Here is a 21,420-nt window from a genome sequence, read left to right as displayed (position 1 = left end):
AGTCGTGAACCTTTCAAACTCCGTTGGTGTGTAATGTTTGTAATGTACAATGTTTAATTACTCGGTGAGTGATTCAATGCTGGAAAAGTTTGCTTTCTTCTTATCGAGGAATCGTTGGTCGTTGGAGTCCCAAGTTCTCGGACTGTTTTCACGTTTCCACGTCCAAACATCTGCTTTTCTGGAGGAACCCTCGATGGATGACTCGTGATGTAAAAGATGAGTGGCGACCGTCATGATGGAGGTCACATGTTGTAATGTTCTCAAGTGATCCCTCTTTGTGACCTCCTATCTCACAGCCTTGTGACGTCTTTGTGAATTACCTGCACGTGTTGTCCTGCACAGCTCCCGGAGGAGTTGAGCAAGCTGCACCTCGGGGAGGGTCGTCACCGTACGGCGGGCATCCCAACCAGTGAGTCGGAGAGGTCCAGCCTTTGGGACATATTCCAGGTACACCGAGCGACCAACATCGTGCCCTCCTCCATGTTCTCAACTTCCATTCCCATTGAACTATTCAAGAGGAGAAAAGCTCAGTGAATGGACAGACAATGAGAACGGTGATGTGTGTGTGTGTGTGCTTGTATGTGCAGGTCATGAAATATCATCACCTGCGTCTGTCATGGCCGACGGAGGCCGTGCTGGACTGTGATGAAGATATTGAGGAAGATGGACAACGGGCATCGGTGTGGCTGTCCAGCCGAGACCCTATCCGGGATTGCATGGAGAAGGACCCTGTTGACCGGACGGACGATGACATCGGTGAGGCCTGTTGTGGAGTCAAGTTGCTTTGACTCGCTCAAGGGAAATGTCTGTTTTCAGCTTTTTGTTGTTCGTCCGGTGCACGCACCTTGATGGGGTTCGTTTGTAATTGGGTCCACACCTCCTGAGTAATCACTTGTGCGACCAAATCCGCCGTCAAGTTCACGCAACTCCATCTTTGTCCGTATCCGAGCGAGTCGTCGCGCAACAAGGTTCGTTAATTTGTCATTGCGCGTGCAACCAGGACTGTGACGACCGATCGTGGTGTCCAAATGTGCGTCTGATAAAATGCATCACGACTATCCGCTCAGCACGCCACTTTGAATTGGAGCTCATCGTTATTGCAAGCAACCAGTTGCTCGCGACTGCTCGCAACCGGTTGCAAAAACATCCGCACGTAAACAATTCAGTTGCGTGCAACTGAGTCGCGTGACTCGTTGAGGGGTGTCATTGACCTGGCTTGTTGGAGTGTTTATCGTGTGTGACGTCACAGTACAAGTTTAATCCCGTGTGTGCTGATGGTCTTGTTGGTGGAACAACTTGTTGAAAAGTTGAAAAGAGTGAAAGTTTTGACATTTGATGGCCTTGCGCTGCACATGAAACAAGAAGATCGTGAAAAAGAGGGAACAGGCACCGAAAGCACAACACAATGAAAATGAGGACTTGAGTGACAGGTGGACGATTAATTAATTAATTAATGTTCAATGTCATCCTTCATCCTGTTGGACCGATTTATCCTGCCCTATCAGAGCGGCTCCTGGATTTCGTGCAACAGTTCCCGGCTTTCGCGGACATGACGACGTCGGTACGGCGGGAGTTGTGCTCGGTTGTGGTGTTCGCCGTGGTGGACCGAGCTGGCACAACGGTGCTTCAAAATGAGGAACAGGTGAGCCGCGTTGTTCAAGTCCAGTGTGCCCTTTGTTCACAGATCAAAGTTTAATCTCCCATTAGATGCTGAACAATCACCTGAGTTTTTATTAAATAAATAAAAAATTACAAATCCACCTGGAAAACACAAGATCGAAGGGAAGGCTTTACTGGCGTGGTGACGATTGTGGGACAATGACGTCACACACGACAATTAAACACGTGGTTTTTTGACACGTGCTTTTCCAATCACTTGCGTCTGTTTGTCTGTCTGTCTGTCTGTCTGTCCAGGTAATAACATTGTTTTTTTTTTTCCCCCATTTCGCCTTTTCTCATCAAATTTTCAACAAACCTTTATTATGAGAATACGGAAAAGAATCACGAAAACCTGTACTTGGGTCTGTGAAAACTCTTCTGTAGGAAACTTGTGTCTTCATCAGCTGGAGTCGTGGTGTGTCATCGTGAAAGGTGCGGTGGAGATCATTGAGAGAGAGGGACGGGTGAAAGCATTGGGCGTGGGCAACGGCTTCGGTGTGACGCCATCCCTGACCAAGCAGTACATGATCGGAGACATGCTGACCACGGTGGATGATTGCCGGGTGAGTGTTTGGTTGAGTTTGAGTTTGGAACTCCAAAATGGCAAACCGAGTCGACCATCTCCTCAATGTCATGGTGACCACCTTGACACCACATTCATACCTGTCTCTATTATTGTTGTATATTTTGATTGATTGATTTTGAAAATTCTGACTGTGTGTGTGTGTGTGTGTGTGTGTGTGTGTGTGTGTGTTCAGTTTGTGTGCGTCACCCAGCAGGACTACTGCCGTATTATTAACAAGGCAGAGCGTGCGGAGGAGCACGGGGAGGTCGTGCGGGCCAAGGAACACCGTGAGCCGGACCGTACGGGCCCACGAAAGGGACACATTGTCCTCAAGGCATGTTGTTGCTCCACAATGACTTGTTTCCCACAGTCACGAAAGCTGATGTGAAGCCGCTCGTGCAGTACCTTGTGACAGGGTGAACAAACGTCGAGTGCTGGGCTCGAACACCTTTACACACTTGAATCGCTCAGTGGTGAATGGGTCGGATGGGGAGGAGGAGAAAGGGCTCAGTGGTGAAGGGATAAGTAGCAGTGGGGAGTAATAAGAGGAGGGGGCAAAGGGAAGTGGGAGATTGGAGGAGGTGGAGAAAGGAGCTGGAAGAGAGAGGTTGGGGAAGGAGGCAGCCTTGTAGATGTGAATGGGGGCAGCTTTGAGAGGGGGGAGTGATGGGTGAGATTTGAGGGAGAAAGGTGTGGGGGGAGCTTTTTTGAAAGGTGAGGGGGAAGCTTGGGGTGGAAGAGAGAAGTTTGCTTTGAAGAGGGAGGTGGCTAAATTGAGAGGGAGGGGAGACGATGAGAGCAGGCACGGTCATGGGGAGGAGGGAGACGGGAGGGGTGGGAAGAGGGAGAGGATGAGACTAGGTGTTGGTATGGTGGAGATGGGAGTGGGTGGGGGGAGGAATAAGATTTGAGGGGTTTGGAAGAGCAAAACCGAACTTGGAACACACAGTAAACACGGAGGAAACAAAATAACAGTCAAAACGCGATGAACAACGACCAGAAACTTATGTTTGAGAAAGTCAGCAGAGACCCCTGGGGAGAACCAGCCGTCGCCTCAAAAACCGGAACCGGAAGTGATTTGCTCATTATCCTAAAGTGTGTCGTCGTTGTTGCAAACTCTGGCGTTTTGTTTGAAAAAGTGAAACGAACTTGCATCAACGTCCCTCCAGTTCCACCATTGTTCCTGATATTCCACCTTTTACTGCAATATGGTTTTTTTCTCGATCATCTGGTTTGGTTCTCTCAACATTTTGTGTGCAAACAAACAATGGAGCGTCGGCATCTGAGCCACTGGACCGGGCCTACCTGGAAATGGAGTTTCCACGTGCCGGGCGGAGTGCTGTGCGTTTCCATGCGTCCTCCTTATACACCGCAAACCTGGTCCTCAATTTGAATCTCGTATTTACATCATCGAGTCGACACGTCATTTCGAATCTCAGGCTACATTTCCTTTTTCCACCTTGGTCTCTCGGCCATCGGGCTGACGAGTCTGACACGAGGCCGCGCGTAAACCTCGGCCTGGATGGGATCGCCAGTGGCCAAAACTGATGGGAATTCCGCGTTGAGGATCGAGCAGCTTCTCTTGGTTTGGCCAAACATTGCGGAAAAGTTCCATTTTCGGATGTTGAGCTTCAATGTCGGACTTCGAAGTCCAATGGTAGATAATGGCGCCGTGTCGGCTTTGGTGCAGAATCGCGAGTGAATATTGAAACGTTCGCACATAATATGATTGTATGAACAACAAACTTCAATTGTCTCACCAGGGAAGCCCAGAAGGGTTGATCGACCACCTCGTGGAGGAACACTCGCTGGTTGATCCCACATATGTGGAGGACTTTTTGCTCACCTGGCGAACATTCCTGCCTAATGGCTTGCCCGTTGGACGCAAACTGCTCACGTGGTTTCACGACAACAGCCTTCGCGACAAGGTGTGACGGGAGGAATCCTCACTGGGCCTTCTTTCTCTCATTTTTGGTCACCTGAATATTGCATCATATTGTCTCGATGACCAATGACAGTTGTAGTGGATGTGTCTCCTCGATAACTCCAAAACCATGAAACCTTGTGGCCTGAAACTTTGCACGCCTACGAAGGGAACTCCAAGGAAGTGCAAGAGTGAAAATTGGGTGTTTGGGTTAATTAAAACACTCCTTTTGAAGATAAGTAACGGCCGAATTTAATTATATCCTTTATCAAGGCTCATCCCGCCCTTCGCTGGGGTCTTAATTCGCCATTTTTTTTTAGCCTGCTCAACAATGCCTTGACTTGGAACAGGCCACAACAGTTTCTGAATGATAATTTTTTTTCACTTTCCTTACTCACATCATCCAATGCCTGATCATCATACCTACGAATCGCTGGACACATTGCAATGCTTGTAAACACTCATTCGTAGCTTTATTTCATTTCTGCACATGCCATAACCTCGAGAATCTCTTAATTTAAGCGAAATTTCAAAATCTCAATCGACTTCATCAGTTGTTCCGATGTGTTCATTTGTCCAGTTGGGACATTATTTGACATTCCGGCCATCTCCGGGTCCATGCTGTTTGTATGATCGATGGCTAAACGCATGCTGAGCCTGCCGTTCCTTGTCAACCGTTTTGTTGAAGTGCTCGCCTGAGTGCTTAAGCCACTTGGCGAGCGCAATCCAAGCTGCTTGGTTGTTCGTTTCCAATCCGTGGTCAAGCGGTGGGGGTGTGCGGTGGCGTTAGCTTGTCGGTGGGGGTGTTAGCTTGTCGGTGGGGTGTGCGGAGGCGTTAGCTTGTCGGTGGTGGGTGCGCGGGGTTATTCGTTGTTGTTGGGGGTGCACGGGGGTGTTAGCTGTCGGTGGGTGTATGCCGGGGTGTTAGTTGTCGGTGGGGGTGCACGGGGGTGTTAATTGTCGCTGGGTGTATGCCGGGGTGTTAGTTGTCGGTGGGAGTGCACGGGGGTGTTAGTTGTCGGTGCGTGTATGCCGGGGTGTTAGTTGTCGGTGGGGGTGCACGGGGGTGTTAGTTGTCGGTGGGTGTATGCCTGGGTGTTAGTTGTCGGTGGGGGTGCACGGGGGTGTTAGTTGTCGGTGGGGGTGCACGGGGGTGTTAACTGTCGGTGGGTGTATGCTGGGGTGTTAGTTGTCGGTGGGGGTGCACGGGGGTGTTAGTTGTCGGTGGGTGTATGCCGGGGTGTTTGTTGTCGGTGGGGGTGCACGGGGGTGTTAGTTGTCGGTGGGGGTGCACAGGGGTGTTAGTTGTCGATGGGGGTGCACGGGGGTGTTAGTTGTCGGTGGGGGTGCACGGGGTGTTAGTTGTCGGTGGGGGTGCACGGGGGTTTTAGTTGTCGGTGGGTGTATGCCGGGGTGTTAGTTGTCGGTGGGGGTGCACGGGGTGTTAGTTGTCGGTGGGGGTGTACGGGGGTGTTAGTTGTCGGTGGGTGTATGCCGGGGTGTTAGTTGTCGGTGAGGGTGCACGGGGTGTTAGTTGTCGGTGGGGGTGCACGGGGGTGTTTGTTGTCGGTGGGGGTGCACGGGGTGTTAGTTGTCGGTGGGGGTGCACGGGGTTTTAGTTGTCGGTGGGTGTATGCCGGGGTGTTAGTTGCCAGTGGGGGTGCACGGGGCGGTTAGGTGTCGGTGGGGGTGCACGGGGGTGTTAGTTGTCGGTGGGTGTATGCCGGGGTGTTAGTTGTCGGTGAGGGTGCACGGGGGTGTTAGTTGTCGGTGGGGGTGCACAGGGTGTTGTGTGACAGTGTAATGGGCCGAGTGGTCTCTCCTTGTATTGTATGCTTGCGGAATGAGTTGATCTGCGATCAGCCAAAGAGTTTATTGTCTTTTACTTTTTTGTTCTAAAACTCCCCCCCCCCCAAAAAAAAACTTTTACTTTTGGAGCATCGGCGGCTCATTGATTAATTTGAATATTGTTCAGCAAAAAGAAAATTTAATTGCTCTAATATTTTGTCATATAATTAATAAAAAAGATTTTCAAGTTAAATATTATTCTGCACGAGGTGAAGAACTAATTAAAAATAAATATTTATTTTGTGTCCGGAATGATGTCTTTGTCTCGATAAATAAACAAACAGATAATATTTGGGATGTTTCTGGAACTTACCTGGAGTGCTTCGTGGCAGGTGACGCAGGTCGTTTTGTTGTGGGTCTGCATCCATTTCAATGACTTTGAGTCAGACCCGAAGCTCATGCGCCTTTTGGAGAACTTTGAGAGTTGCCTCGGACATGAGGTAATCCACCTGTCCCCCACCACCACCTGTCCCTCACTACATGAGGTAATCCACCTGTCCCCCACCACCACCTGTCCCTCACTACATGAGGTAATCCACCTGTCCCCCACCACCACCTGTCCCTCACTACATGAGGTAATCCACCTGTCCCCCACCACCACCTGTCCCTCACTACATGAGGTAATCCACCTGTCCCCCACCACCACCTGTCCCTCACTACATGAGGTAAACAACCTGTCCTCCACCACCCATGACCCCCCTCCCCCCATTGTTTAAAATCCATGAACATAATAAACATTTCCCAATTACGGACACACCGGTTTATTCAGCTTCCTTTTCTGGTCCTATTACACATTTTATTTGAGATGTTCACTAAAAAAAATTTCCCAGCACTCTGGCGATATTCGAGATGGCGTCCAAAATGGGCAAAATCATAGAATACGGTAAATAACATCTCAAAACTGTGGCAAATTGGAAAAATAATCATTGGGATTTGGTTCCTGATCATGAGTTACTCGTTTCTGATAATTGGAGGTACGTGGACTGCTTTCTGCATTTTGGGTGGTGTTGGACCTCTGCTGAAAACAGGTCAAATCCTCAGGTTCGCCTCTGGAACCACGCGGGATTGTCCTCTTCTGCTATTTGCAGCACTTTCTGCCATCCATCACGTTCGAACGAAGAGGTGCCCTCCTTTGTGTCGATGCCTGCCTTTTTCACACGGATTCGGCCTCCAGAATTGTAGAAAATACAATCAGGTCCAAAAATGATCTATTCTGATGATTTCTTGCGCTTTTCCCTTCCTTCTCGGCTGGTAGATGGTCCAGGAGCTTCAGGGTCGTTAGATGGTTCACTAGCTGTTAACCGATGTAGGTTCAGGGTAAATCTTTGGTAACATCCTCGGGGATAGCCCTCGTTCTCCTGGATCTCATCAGGAATGCCAGGACAGATATCCGTCATTCGATACGAAGAACCTGGTGGTTCGGCCAAGCGACGATCCCGTATATTTTTGAGAATTGCCGATCTATCATTTGGATTCGTCAAGTCTGAAAATTATGTGAACGATCCATGATTTATTCCAGACATACGAATGACACGATGTTCCCGTTTGCGTTTTCTTTCCATTTCAACAACTTTCTTTTGACAATTACATTAAACTGTTTCTTGCTTGTCTGACATCTTGACTTGTGATCTTGATCTTGACGAGCTACGGTCTCGCGAAGCGAACTAATCTAACCTGGAAAGAGATAAAAAAACACATAAAAAGATTAGTTCACATAATACTTGAGTGTATGTAAATATTCAAAGTGCATCGGGGTGTGTATAGGGGTGTGTGTGTGTGTGTGTGTGTGTGGGTGGGTGTGTGTGTGGGTGTTTTCTGGCTTTCACATTATCGACCATCTTCAATTCTAAGTACGATAACAATAATAAACATCCTTGATAAGAATTGCAAGATGAATATTCCAAGGTTCTGTCCCTCCATTATTATTACATTGATGATTATTTGATATTTACTCTGATTTTACCATTTTTAAAACCATTTTGAACTCCATCTTGGATTTTATTGATGGCAACAAAACATAAATAACCACATTATCCTATTAGTTTCTAATAATCAGGAACATATATCTTACAATGAATCCAGATATTAATTTACTGTATATTATTCTTCGTTTCAAGCTGTGATGTACAAGTTTGTGTGATTTTTTCCGATTGTGGCGGCCATTTTAGATGCCATCTTGGAATTTAAACATTGTAACAAAATTCAATCACTCGGTATTAGTTACTAATGATGAGAAACACATCATTCCAATTAATCATTTACAATGTTGTCACAGTTTTTGGCTGTTATATATAATTTTGTTTGATTTTGCAGATTTTGGCGGCCATTTTGGATTTTTAAAAATGGCAACAAAACCCAATTATCAGAAACTAGTAACTAATGACGAGGAACCAAATCCCAATGATTATTTTTCCAATTTGCCACAGTTTTGAGATGTTATTTACGGTATTCTATGATTTTACCCATTTTTGACGCCATCTCGAATATCGCCAGAGTGCCGGGAAATGTTTCTTGTTAACATCTCAAATGTGTAATGGGACCAGGAAAGGAAGTTGGTTTGGTGGAGTCCTGGGTGGGGTGCACGGATACCCTCCGTCGATACTTGACTCGAGTGGAAACCGACACACAAAGGGTCGAACAAAACAAAGGGCCCACCGTTGCCATGGCGCACAATCGGGTTCATTGTTGCTCCAGCTTTATACATCGATCTTCCTGATTGGTTAGTGAAGTCGAAAGAACCCGATCTTGTTTTGTTGTTGTATTCTCAATTTTAATGTCGTGACTCCTTTTTTCCGAAACTCTGTCCGCAGGAAATGATCGAGTACTCGCAGATTCTCAGAGTCGCTTGCTCGACCCGGGCTCGTCTTCGGAACGTCACGCTCTCGCGCTCGTCACGTGACTCGCCCCTCGAGTTTGAGCTGGCACGTGCTCGTGGCGCAATATACGTGTCGAAGGTCAAGCCCGGCAGTAAGGCCGACGAGTGTGGCTTGCGGCGAGGGGATCAGGTAAAACCACCGTGCTGGGAAAAACTTTCACACAACAACTTCGATGTTGTTAACGTTGCATCAGAGGGGAAAATATTTATTTAATTATTCGTCGTTAACTCTGCCACCGAAGGTGGATGGACGTTGTATTTTTACCCCTGTGTGTTTGTCTGTTTGTCTGCAGGATATCTCAAAAAGTTGTGGACGGATTTGGACAAAACTTGGTGGACAGGCTTGGTTTGTGATGAGAACAAATTGTTTTGATTTTGGTGAAGATCCGGATTCAATATTTTAGAAAATGAATCTTCACCATTGAGAGATCGGCCCCAAAAACGACAAATATATATATATATATATATATATATATATATATATATATATATATATATATATATATGTTCTTCTTTCGGCTGCTCCCGTTAGGGGTCGCCACAGCGGATCATCCGTTATGATCCGCATACTGATTTGGCACAGGTTTTACGCCGGATGCCTTTCCTGACGCAACCCTGATCGCCTCTTACGACACAGGGAATAAGGATTGGGTTTCGCCATGATTCCAGGCTGCCCTACACCCTCTCATAGCGCGGCCCAACGCAGAGCACCCGTCCTCAAGCGATCCTCCAACCCAAGCCTCCGAGTAGCCGGATTACAGGCGCACGCCACTACGCCCGGTATATATATATATATATATATATATATATATATATATATATATATATATATATATATATATATATATATATATATATATATATATATATATATATATATATATATATATATATATATATATATATATATATATATATCATGATATCTCAAACTGTTGTGGATGGATCCGGACAAAACTTGGTGGACAGGTTTGCTTTGTGACAAGAACAACCTGATTCGATTTTGTTTCAGGTCCGGATGCAGATCCGGTCTATCAGTGCGATACAAACCGTGAACTGTTCATCTTGGCAGAGGTGTTTGCGCTCTACCCAGTGCCGTTCAATGTTTTTTTTTTTTTTGCAATCATCTGGTTTCAAGAAAGAGTGGTTGTTCGGCACTGGTAATCAGCATCAGCTGGACGGCATCAGCCCACGTGTCCTAAAAACCTGCTCCTGTGCTCTTGCTCACCCTCTCTCTGTTCAAGAGTTCATGGTTCATGTGATGTCCAAGCATGAAGAGTTCATGGTTCATGTGATGTCCAAGCATGAAGAGTTTCCGTCGTGATTTCGAAGAGTGCCGTTCTAGTTTTTAAAACGCTCTTCCGGTGAAACAGTTCCTTCGGCTTCTGCCGATTAGCCATGAGCTTCGCAGAGCTACAGCCCCCGACATCTTCGTCGGATTGTGCTGCAGCCAACACTGGGAAGAGAATTTAATTCTCAATGTTATAGACCAGTCCACCCCGTAGAAGGGACATCCACGGACACGTTTTTCGGGCTTGCTGGTCCTCGTCAGCACGGAGCGGAAGTTCCTCCACCGGTGTTCGGTCCAATTTCTGCACATCCGTTGCGGAGATGAATGGATTGATGGATGACGTCCGTGCAGGACCAATTGGTAGTCACAAGGAAGCATTACCGGTCTCCAATGACATCAAGTCGAGGACCTTGCTTTGAAGTCTTGTTGTGCCAACGCCGCGCCAGTTTTCTCCCATTTTGTTAAATGTTCGAGATTTGTTGTCGCCCTGTTTCAGCCCTGATGTACAATGTGGGTTGTTTGTTCTCTTGTAGCACACAGAGGAGCCTGTATTCTCTGGGTGCTCGGTGATGTAACTACTGCTTGACGATTCCTCTTTTATTTGGACGGTGCTTCGTTCATGTTCATCCGTAATCGATCTGATCGATCGCCGAAGCTCAGATTTGATGTTGCGTTCAGCGAATACACGTCACGTGTGTTGACGAAGCTTCGGTGGCCCTCTTTGGGCCATCAGATTGAAACCTGCCCGTCCCTGAGGGTGTGCCGTCACATTTTGTCCGACAGATTGTCGAAGTGAACGGGCACAGCTTTGAGAACGTGTCCGTAAACACGGCGGAGGACCTTCTCAAGAAGAGCACCCATCTGTGTTTGAGCGTGAAGAACGGTCTCCTGAGTAAGCGCGTTCTACCTGGGGGGACATCATTGGATCACTTGTTGTTTGTATATGATTGTATTCAACCTCATCACATAAAATGTCCACGTAACCAAAGAGATTTCATCCAAGCAACGCACAGCAAGGGGGTCACGAGACAAGAGGGGTGGGAGAGGGACGGACAAAACAGTGGGGGACGGAGACATTAGGAGATCTGTGGAAGGGAGAGGGATGGGTGGGAAACATGGGGAATACAAGATGGACATTACAGGGACTTTCAGGAAGGAAAGCAGGGAATTTGAAGGAGGTGGGTTTGGGGTGGATTAACGGGGGTAGAAAAGATCGAGGATTTGGATGGGGGGTGATAGGTGGTGAACAGCTGTTTTAAAGACCTGGAGGGAGGAGTATGATTGAAAAGAGTGAGGGAGTTTATTCCAAAGGCGGGAAAAAAGAGGAATGAAACAGTGAATGTGAGCAGTGATTCTTGATTTTGGTAGTTTTCCCAGAAGGGAGTTGTTGGCTGACCTTGAGCGCCCTGCGGAAATATGGGGGAGACAAATCGCAGAGAGAGAGCAAGGGGGGAGAGACCGGAGAGGAGACGGTAGAAGACAGAAAGACCACCGACTTGCCAGGAATTTGAAATTTCTTCACGGCAACAGCTCACCTTCTGTTTGCGAAGGCACCGAGTGATCTTTAACTAGCACTAACTAATGCTGACAGGTGGGACACCCAGTTTAACGTCCACCCGAGGGACGGCACACACGTTCATGAACCACCGTACCTGTGAAACGTCACGATGACTGTTTACAGCAGGGTCGGCATTCGAACGTCCTCGAGGTGAGTGTGCGCACCTGTAGTCAGTCCATCCTGCGAGCCCTGTGCAAGCACTCCATCGGCATTTGTCTCTCGACGCACAAGATCTTCATGAAACATACACTCTTACCTTGGCGCGTGCACCTGTGACCTGCTCCTGGTGTACTGAGGCTTGTTGAGACATTCGCAACAAACCCACTTGTTTCGTCCACCTGGGAAGCGAAACCCTCCTGATGGGAACCTGCAGTCGATGTGTGACAAGGACAAATGTGTCCAAGAGCTGCGTCATAAAGGTTTTGTCTTCAAAAGAAGAAGAAGAACAACAACAACAACGCGGAGCTCTCTTCGAGCCAGTGTTCGCAACGCGACGCCGCTAATAAATAAATAAAGAATAAAAAAATGGATAAATATATAAATAACAACAACAACTTCCGATATTTCGTCACGTGCCTTGATGGAGCCAATAGCAAGACCCGTCATGGAGGATCCTCGTTCATGACGAGAAAATCATGTATTTACGAAATTACAACACCTGAAATGGAATAATCTTTAAATAGCAACGTGAACTTTTCGAAACTTTAAAGCAAATGTCCGAATATATTTAAAAGTTCATGATAGACGCTCTCAAAAGGCACCGTCAATGCGAGGATGTGTACAGGTGTTTAGTATTGTGACGTCCACGGGACTTGAACAGTCCCGCCAACGTAGAATGAGCCGAAACGATGGAGGCGGTTTATTTATTTATAACCCAAACATGGCGGTTCTAATCGCTCTACCGCAAACGGGACGAGGAAGGTGGCACGAGTCACTTTTCACTGAGTTGATGATGTTTATTTGTTTTTATTATTATCAGAAATAACAAGACTCGGCAAGAAGAGGGATCCGGGGCGATTCGACGGGATGGTGTGGGATCGGGCGTGGGGTAAAAACACAGACAATTCCAATGAATATACAGTTCTCAATCCCTCTAAGGCGCCAAGCACACACACACACACACACAAAACGTAGCTATTTCTGGTGGTCAGGCTGGACCGTGGTGTGGACGCAACTGTCCCTGGATCGGTGCCGGACGAGCTGGCCTTGCTCTCGTCAGGGGGGCAGGAGAAACCGTGGTGCTGTCGACCTCCTGGTCTTGGCCCAAGTCCGCTCACAGCCGCCAGGGAACCAGCTCCGGCGCCAAGCCGCGAGCAGGAGAGGGAGGCAGGTCCGCCCGCCGCCCGACCCCGCACTCCGAGTCAGCAGAACCCCAGAGCCAACCAAAGCGAGGCACGAGGCTCGGCAAGGCTCCCAGACACGATCAAGAACACGATCGATTCAGCACAACAACCAGGACGCTCTCTGCCGCCACAGCTTCCACACCAAAAAAACCACGATCTTTTGGTTGTAATCTTCTTCTTCTTCCTTTTCGACCCCGAACAGAACCTTTTTATCCTTCTGTCCTCGTCACTTCAATCGAGCCGTTTATTGGCCCACCGCCATCGCCTTCCGCCAATCGTGATCACGGGGCGGAGCCATCCGCTGCACTGTCCTGTGACGTCACGGCCAGTCTCCAGAGAATATCAAAAAGGGGTTTACGCAGACACACTTACCCTATCCCGTGCCCCTATCTAATTACGTGACAATTATCATCTCCCCCCTTGAAGAAATGAACATTTACTAGACAACTTATCACCACTGAATTGCTACTTATTACATCGAGATCCTGGTAAACTCGAACAGCATGGCATACCTAATTAAACATCCTAATTACCCTTTGAATGCATACCCCCCCCCTCAAACGTAACAGTATTTAAGGAGATCCGGATGCTGTATATAAAATAGCCGAGTCCTGAAGGTTTTGTCTTCCACAGAAGAAGAAGAAGAACAAGAAGAAGAAGAACAACAATGCGGAGCTCTCTTGGAGCCACGTTCGCTCCGCGAGACGCGGCTAAAAACCCTTCAGGCAGTGTTGGGTTTTCCTGAAACGAGACGCACAGCAAGGGGGGCGTCTGCGTCTGTTTAGGAAATATCGAGACGTCTGCGCTTCCAGATAAATTTCAAAGAAATATGGAAACTTTAATGTGTGCAATTGTCACCTGTGAGCTCGGCGAATTTATGTCGACCTGAGCTCAGGTGGGGCACGAAATGGGCAAACCGTGAAAACGTGAACGAGTCATGAAACCATTGACTCGTGTGAGTAATGGAAACTCCATTTGTCATGTTTGCCTCCAGGTTACAAGACCACGTGCTCCCGACAAGAGGAATGCAGCATCACGTGTCCTGCACACGAAGCACGTGTCACCGGGAAGCGTTACTGTGTCCCAGAGCTGAGCGCCGTGGAGCCCTCACCTGGCGCACACACACAGCCAAGGTCCAACTCCTCGCCCGACAACGAACCCTTCACACCCACGGCCAATTCGCGCACCCACCTGCTTCGACCTCCGAAGCCCAAGTACGACCGTCGCACCTCGCACGCACCAATTTTGTGAGCACAACAGCAGCTTGGATAGCCGAGAGGTGTGCGCACTCAACTCTCAGCTGTTTAGCCTGGGTTCGAATCCCGACGCGGCTACAAACGGCCATCCTGGTGGTCGGAATCCAGGCCGAGTCATCGTCCCTCGGATGGACGTTGAACCTGGCGTTCCGCGTCACCGCAGAGTTTAACTTTCGTGTTCTGTTTTTTTTTACACCGATGTTTGTCACGTAGCCATGTGCCGGTGACCCAAGATGACAGCATGGTGGCCATGAAGGCTTCAAAGCGCGGACCCGTGCCCCAGCCCCCAACCGCAGGCCTTTCCTCCAGCAGTCCTCCCCATCACTCGGTGCCTGGCTCTTCTCATGGTAATAAGCACAGATTGGCCACACTTCTGCTGCTGTGCCTTCAAACATCATTTTGGGATGTGTTTTCCTCGTCAGTGATGGTGATTTCTGCTTTTTGGGGTTTTTAATTTAATTTTTTGATTTAATTCGTACAAGCGAGCACACACACACACACACACACACACACACAACGCTTCTCCTTTCACCAATAGATGCAAAAATCGCATAATTTCTCTTGTGGCCGTGGAATGAAACAAACAATATATTTATAACAGCCCTCACTGTTCCCATTAGCTCCCAGCACCCCACCCCGACATGATTAATAATAAATATCATCATTTTAAACTCAACCTGAACATTCACGAGCCCCAGATTTGTCTTTCCCATCGGTGTTCAGCAGCACCTAATTCTGACGCACGGTCCATTCACTGGTAGCGATCTGTCAGGGGTTGGGGTTTGTGCAGCGCACACCCGTCCCCTCGGGCCTTGCACCGACTCACACGATCAGCAGTTTGCGGGATGAGCAGCTGCCCGTTGAGAAAGCTGAGAAAGTTCTCCAAGTCTTTATTTGTGCAGAGGCGCAGCCCTTTGTCTCGGGAACTTTTCCAAGTATTTTCGACTTGTTCTCGAGCTTTGTGAGCCATTTCAGGTGACATTTCTCATCTTGCACGCACGATGTACTTTCTTTCGCCCCGAACGCGCAAGTTTCCTGGGGTTCCTGCGCATGCTGACCGAGCATTTCAAAAGTCAGTGGATTATTATGGAATAAAATTTGGGAGCAAATAAATATGAAATGTCTGACAACATCTTTGCTCTGCCCATCGTCTCACAGGGTTTGCTGACCAAGTAGTACGAGTATATCGTGCTGATCAGAGCAGTCGCTACGTGCTCACGAGTCGAGAAAGCACAGCGCGTGAAGCCGTAGTTGCCGCACAGCGCGAGTTCCAGTTGCAGGAACCACCTGAAGGTTCCTGCCTCTGTGAGGTATCCGTTACTCCAGCGGGTCTCGTCAAGCAAAGTCGGTTACCTGATTCCACGGTGCACCTGGCGGAGAAGATCCACCTCAACGCACGGTACGGCTGTCCGATAAGGCTGTGTCAGCATGAAACTGGTGATGTCTGACTCGTACACGTTAACGGAATGCTGGCGGAAGGAGCATCTTCTGCATTTATCGAAGATCGTAAATAATTTTCAGCAGATGAGTCTTCATTTCAATAAAAAAAGAAAATAAATAATTATCCATCATCCATGTTATCATTTTCAAAGACTGGACGATCCGTTGTTTGTCCTCACCACAGGTACTACCTGAAAAATGTCCGTCAGATAGAGACGCTGTGCTCCGACGAGGCCGTGCGGGAGTTGCAGAGGAAAGCGCAGATGTCGGTGCTGCGCTTGAGCAGCGCTGAGCTCGCGGAACAGCTCTCCGTGCGGGATTTTCAGTCGTTCGCCGCCATCCCGACTACCGAGTACGTCGAGGACCTTTTCCGGTTGCCTAATGCCACCACACCTCACCTGCGGCACTTTGAGCAGCTGTTCGACCAGGAGACCTTCTGGGTGCCGTCGGCCTTGCTGTGCGAAGGGAGTGCTGTGAAAAGGGCCAAGGTCGTCAAACGCTTCCTTCAGGTGGCAATGTACTGCCGGCAACACAAGAACTTCAACTCCACGTTCGCCATCATCAGGTGGGTTACGCGACAACACGGGGAAACACGGACTGCACTCCCTTGTCCTTTGGCCACGATCGACTTCCAGCATTTCCAGAGCTCCATGCTCTGCTTCTCACGGCTCCGTTAAAACAATGTCGCTCTTCGCGCCGTCTAGTGGTCTGAGTCACTGTTCGGTGACACGGCTGCGGCACACGTGGGACAAGCTGCCGTCAAAGTACGAACAGCGATTTCAGGACCTCCAAGGTCTCTTTGACCCGTCTCGGAACATGGCAAGGTACCGTGCGGAGTTGAGCAGCTCTTACCTGCAGCCACCCGTCATCCCGCTGTTCCCGGTGGTGAAAAAGGACCTCACATTCATCCATGAAGGTCAGCCTCACATGTTCGTGCTGACGGCCTCTGTGCTCGTGGGAATGCAGAAGGTTGAACAAATGATGATTGTGTTTTCTGTTGGGATTTGCGGGTTCGTCTGTCGAGCTGGCGGAGGCCAACTGAACTTAAATAACTGAACTTAAAATTTGATACTTGGTTATTCCCGGTGGAACTTTTTGCCATCTTTCAACTTGGCTTCCGGTGGGAAGCGTGGCCATTTGAGATGGCGTGCCGTCGGCTTCGCTCCAGTCATTATTGTCATGAACCCTTGACCGATATAATTTTATACACCACCAAGGTACTTGAACCTACCTGTTTACGTTTGCTGGGAAAGAACAAGTTCGAGAACCGAGAATATTGAAAAATAATTTGGTTTTTAAACATTTATTTATTTGTTTTCACATCTTTGAAGAGAAAGGGAACAAAAGGAAATGGACAATGACGTCATAGTTTTACACGACAATGAAGTTCACTCCATCCGTCGATTCTGAAAAGTGCTTTGTGGGAATTTTTTGCAGGCAACGACTCGTACGTGGATGGTCTTGTTAATTTTGAGAAGCTGAGGATGATTGCCAAGGAGGTGCGTGCGGTCGGGAGCCTGGCGGCGGAAACTCGGGAACCTGCGTTTGTGTTTCGGCAAAGGTGAGCGCGTTGTCACCGTCAGCACTCCGGACTTCTCTCAAACCATCATTTTGTTCTCATCACCATCATCATCACCAACCATCATCACAGGCTGACCTGCAGGTCTTTAGTGGAGAACCAGTGCACACTCAGGAAAAATCCTATGAGGCCGAGATGAGATGTTGGTACAACATGCATTGATGACCGAATCAAGCACTGCATTGATTTGTGTGTGCTCAAAACCACTGTCACTTACTCCATTATGGCCACAAGAGGCCAAAAGGAAGATGTGTTTGCTGAAGATTTCGATGTGCAAGCCCGATGTTGATCACATCACCTCCAATTCCGATGCACAAACTGAAACTTGTTGCTCTTCCCAAACATCTCTTGGCTGGAAACTGAAGTTTCCGCTTAAATCAGCGAGAATGGTACCATCCCATGCTGAGGCTGGATGTTGGCAAGCTCAAGGATGAGAGGGTAGCTGAGGTGTTTGCAAACTAGCTGAGTGGATATTTGGGGGGTCTGGGTGCTTTTGGAGGTCCTGAAGAGTTGTGGAGTTCCTTCAAGACCACCGTCCTTGATGTTGCCGGTGGATGTCTTGAGAACTCACCGGAGGGCAAAGAAGAATTTTGTCTCTCAAGGGACACTGGATACCATTGACCAGAGTCACAGGATCAGGTTGAATGGAAGAGCTGAGCTGTTCAGGGAGCTGAGGCGTAAAACTGTACGTGCGTTAAGGGTGGACAAGGAGGACTATGTGTGAGGAATCTGTGAGGGGGTAGAGCATTACCTATGGTCAAATGATTCTGGTCCTGATTACACGGGAATTCGCGCATTACGTTCAACCAGCCCGTCCTTCGGTGTACTGCAGTTAGAGCAGAGGGTGGTGGGCTTTTGACAGAGGAGTCCGAAGTGAAGGCCCGCTGGGCCGGTTACTTTGAGCGGCTGTACCAGGCTGATCCACCAGCTGTCGTGTTGGACATCAAGGGTGTTACAATCCCTGTTGCTGACCCTCGAATCAACTGTGGTCCACCTTCGCTTGTAGAAACACGGGCTGCGGTGAACCGATTGAAACAGGATAAAGCTCCAGGGATCTCTGGCATCCATGCCGAACTTCTCAAGGCTGGTGGAAATGCTGCACTCGTGTCGTTGCATGCAGTTTTGTGCTCTGCCTGGAACACAGGCATCATCCCAACTGACTGGAAGAGGGGCCTTGTTGTTCCTTTCTGGAAAGGGAAGGGTGATCGCCAAGACTGCAACAACTACCGAGGGGTGAAGCTGCTCTCAGTGCCGGGCAAGGTCTTTGCTCCGATAATTCTTGACCATATCCTTGCTCGTCGGGTCCTCACCGAACGCAGACGAGAGTTTCGGCAGGGGCTGCTTGCAGCTCATGTTGATCTCTGTAAAGTGTTTGATTCAGTGAATCGGGATGCCCTCTGGAGGATTGTTGTTGTTACTGGAGTTCATCAGGGGTGTGTCCTGGCCCCCACACTTTTCAGCCCTTGTATGGACTGGCTTCTCGGGAGGATGTCGGAGAGATCAAGCTGCGGTGCATCATTTGGGAATGTCAAGATCTCTGACCTTGATTTTGCAGATGATGCGGTCATCTTTGTGGAGACGTTAGATATCCTTTTGGGGGCCCTCGAGGTGCTGAATGAGGAGTCGGAGCCGCTGGGATTACGGGTTTCTTGGGTCAAAACTAAGATCCAGGCTTTGAATGACATCTCGGATGCTGCTGTCCCGTGTGTACCTGTTTGTGGTGAGGATGTTGAGGTCGTGGAGAGATTCACTTACCTTGGCAGTGATATACGTCTGGGTCGGGCCTGGGGAATCATGGATTCACTGGATCACGGGATGTGGCGCTGCCTGTACCTGTGTGGGAGGACGAAACCATGAAGTAATAATTGTCCCAATTATTACTTAATCTTCTCCGTATTCTCGTAATAAAGGTTTGTTGAAAATTTGAAGACAAGAGCTCAAATGGGGGTTGGGGGGGGGGGAGTTCATGCCTGGACAGACAGACACACCAAATCGATACAACAAAACCGCGTCTCCTGTGTGAGCAGACGGTCTCGTTAATGAGTTTGGGATTGTGAACAAGCGAGCTGGTTTTCTTAATCTCGTCATTTTCCTTTCCTTTCCTATTGTTTGTGAACCGGTGTCATCCGACTCTGCACAAGACACTTTATGAAGAGCTTAATCAAGCACTTAAATAATTTTCTGGATCCTTAAATAGATGAGCTTTTTGGATTTTGTGATTAATTTCCTGATTTTTTTTTGTTTGTTCATTTCTCTTGAACAATAACCATCCTTTGTTTCACACACCCCGGGCATGACCTAACTGTGGGTTGCGGCGTGTGCAGGTCCTTGAGTGAAGGCGGTGCGGGCGCCGGCTTGTTGGACTCCACACTTGGCGGGAGACGCAAGAAACGGCATCGGCGCTCCTCTTTCCTCGATCCCAAGAAGCTCTACAAGGAGGCGCTCATGGCCCGCCGCGTCCGCCAATACTTGGCCGGACTTTCTGTGGAGCGCGATGAAGACCGGCTACTTTCGTTTTCACTGCAGTGCGAACCGGCAGGGAGTACAGGCAACACCGGAAGGGCACCGGGTAGAGCGCATACCTCCGCCACGCCGTGCCACGCCTGATCCACGACAACATGTCGGGCCCACACATTTTTTGAAATATCATGCTGTGTATCGTTTTTGGTCCTCAATCTCTCTCTGTCTCTCAATGGTGAAGAATCGCTTCAAAAATTACATAATTTTCACACCTGGATCCGGATTCGGATCTTCACCGAAAATCGAATCGATTCGTACTTGGACACCCAACCTGTCCAGAAGCTTCGTTCAAATTTCAAATCCGTCCATGACTTTGTTTTTCACATGTTGTGCTCACAGACAGACAAACAAGGGGGTGAAAACTGAACCGCCGTCCACCATCGTCGGCAGAGGCAACAACGAAATTACTCAAGGAAGTTCGACGCAGGAGGCCATTGTCGAAGAAATTTCTGATTCTTCCAGATCTCTCAATTACAAATGGAGAATCTTGGTGTTTATATCGTTTTCAGTAAGAAACAGGTTTTTATTTATCATCTCTGGCGCTGGCACCAGTTTGTGTGGTGTTGACATCTTCCGGGTGAAGCTTATCTTCAGTCCTCTTGGACAGATCCTGCTTGGATGGTTGTAACACATGTTTCAAATCCAGACATGTTAATCCTTTCCTAATAAAGAAAAACGCACAGAATGTGCGAGAATGATCGGCAATTCTTCTTATATTCAACGTACTGGCAAAGTTCAACCTGTTTACACTTTTCATGTGCAGGTGGTCTTTCCGTACAGGGGGGAAATATAATTATGTGAATTACAAATGGAAACGAACTACTTAAAAAGAATCAAATCATATTTGAGGAGATTTTTATTTTCAGGTTTAATTATTATTAATCCGCCTCCCGGTGGGAGGGAGCTGTGCGGTGTATAAACACGATTGGGTTTGATTTCTATCTTGTGAATATGAAACGCTGTGCGGTGTATAAACACGATTGGGTTTGATTTCTATCTCGTGAATATTAAACGCTGTGTGGTGTATAAACACGATTGTGTTTGATTTCTATCTCGTGAATATTAAACGCTGTGCGGTGTATAAACACGATTGTATTTGATTTCTATCTTGTGAATATTAAACGCTGTGCGGTGTATAAACACGATTGGGTTTGATTTCTATCTCGTGAATAAACGCTGTGCGGTGTATAAACACGATTGTGTTTGATTTCTATCTTGTGAATATTAAACGCTGTGCGGTGTATAAACACGATTGTGTTTGATTTCTATCTTGTGAATATTAAACGCTGTGCGGTGTATAAACACGATTGTGTTTGATTTCTATCTTGTGAATATTAAACGCTGTGCGGTGTATAAACACGATTGTATTTGATTTCTATCTTGTGAATATTAAACGCTGTGCGGTGTATAAACACGATTGGGTTTGATTTCTGTCTCGTGAATATTAAACGCTGTGCGGTGTATAAACACGATTGGGTTTGATTTCTATCTCGTGAATATGAAACGCTGTGCGGTGTATAAACACGATTGGGTTTGATTTCTATCTCGTGAATATTAAACGC

The 21,420-nt window shown here is 47.9% G+C and overlaps 1 protein-coding gene across 1 annotated transcript in view; it reads left to right on the top strand.

Annotated features, from left to right (window-relative positions):
- LOC147007817 (rap guanine nucleotide exchange factor 2-like) overlaps positions 1 to 20,844 on the top strand; it is a 24,395-nt gene extending 3,551 nt beyond the window's left edge. Inside the window, exons 3-18 of the mRNA XM_085866272.1 lie at positions 343 to 447; positions 588 to 756; positions 1,506 to 1,642; positions 2,064 to 2,222; positions 2,418 to 2,558; positions 3,988 to 4,152; positions 6,329 to 6,436; positions 8,807 to 9,001; positions 10,946 to 11,054; positions 14,058 to 14,277; positions 14,533 to 14,666; positions 15,478 to 15,718; positions 15,944 to 16,324; positions 16,464 to 16,675; positions 17,197 to 17,320; positions 19,663 to 20,844. Coding sequence (XP_085722398.1) covers positions 343 to 447; positions 588 to 756; positions 1,506 to 1,642; positions 2,064 to 2,222; positions 2,418 to 2,558; positions 3,988 to 4,152; positions 6,329 to 6,436; positions 8,807 to 9,001; positions 10,946 to 11,054; positions 14,058 to 14,277; positions 14,533 to 14,666; positions 15,478 to 15,718; positions 15,944 to 16,324; positions 16,464 to 16,675; positions 17,197 to 17,320; positions 19,663 to 19,945 — 2,883 coding nt within the window. The 3' untranslated portion in view covers positions 19,946 to 20,844. The remainder of the gene's footprint in view (positions 1 to 342; positions 448 to 587; positions 757 to 1,505; positions 1,643 to 2,063; positions 2,223 to 2,417; positions 2,559 to 3,987; positions 4,153 to 6,328; positions 6,437 to 8,806; positions 9,002 to 10,945; positions 11,055 to 14,057; positions 14,278 to 14,532; positions 14,667 to 15,477; positions 15,719 to 15,943; positions 16,325 to 16,463; positions 16,676 to 17,196; positions 17,321 to 19,662) is intronic.
- Positions 20,845 to 21,420: the final 576 nt, after the last annotated feature.

The sequence above is a fragment of the Eptatretus burgeri genome, chromosome 24 (assembly GCF_056783735.1).
Source record: "Eptatretus burgeri isolate ZD-2024b chromosome 24, Ebu_testis_v1, whole genome shotgun sequence".
In the NCBI taxonomy this organism is placed as follows: domain Eukaryota; kingdom Metazoa; phylum Chordata; class Myxini; order Myxiniformes; family Myxinidae; genus Eptatretus; species Eptatretus burgeri.
Note: the sequence above shows the minus strand (reverse complement) of the source record. Positions and strands in the feature narration are given on the sequence as shown.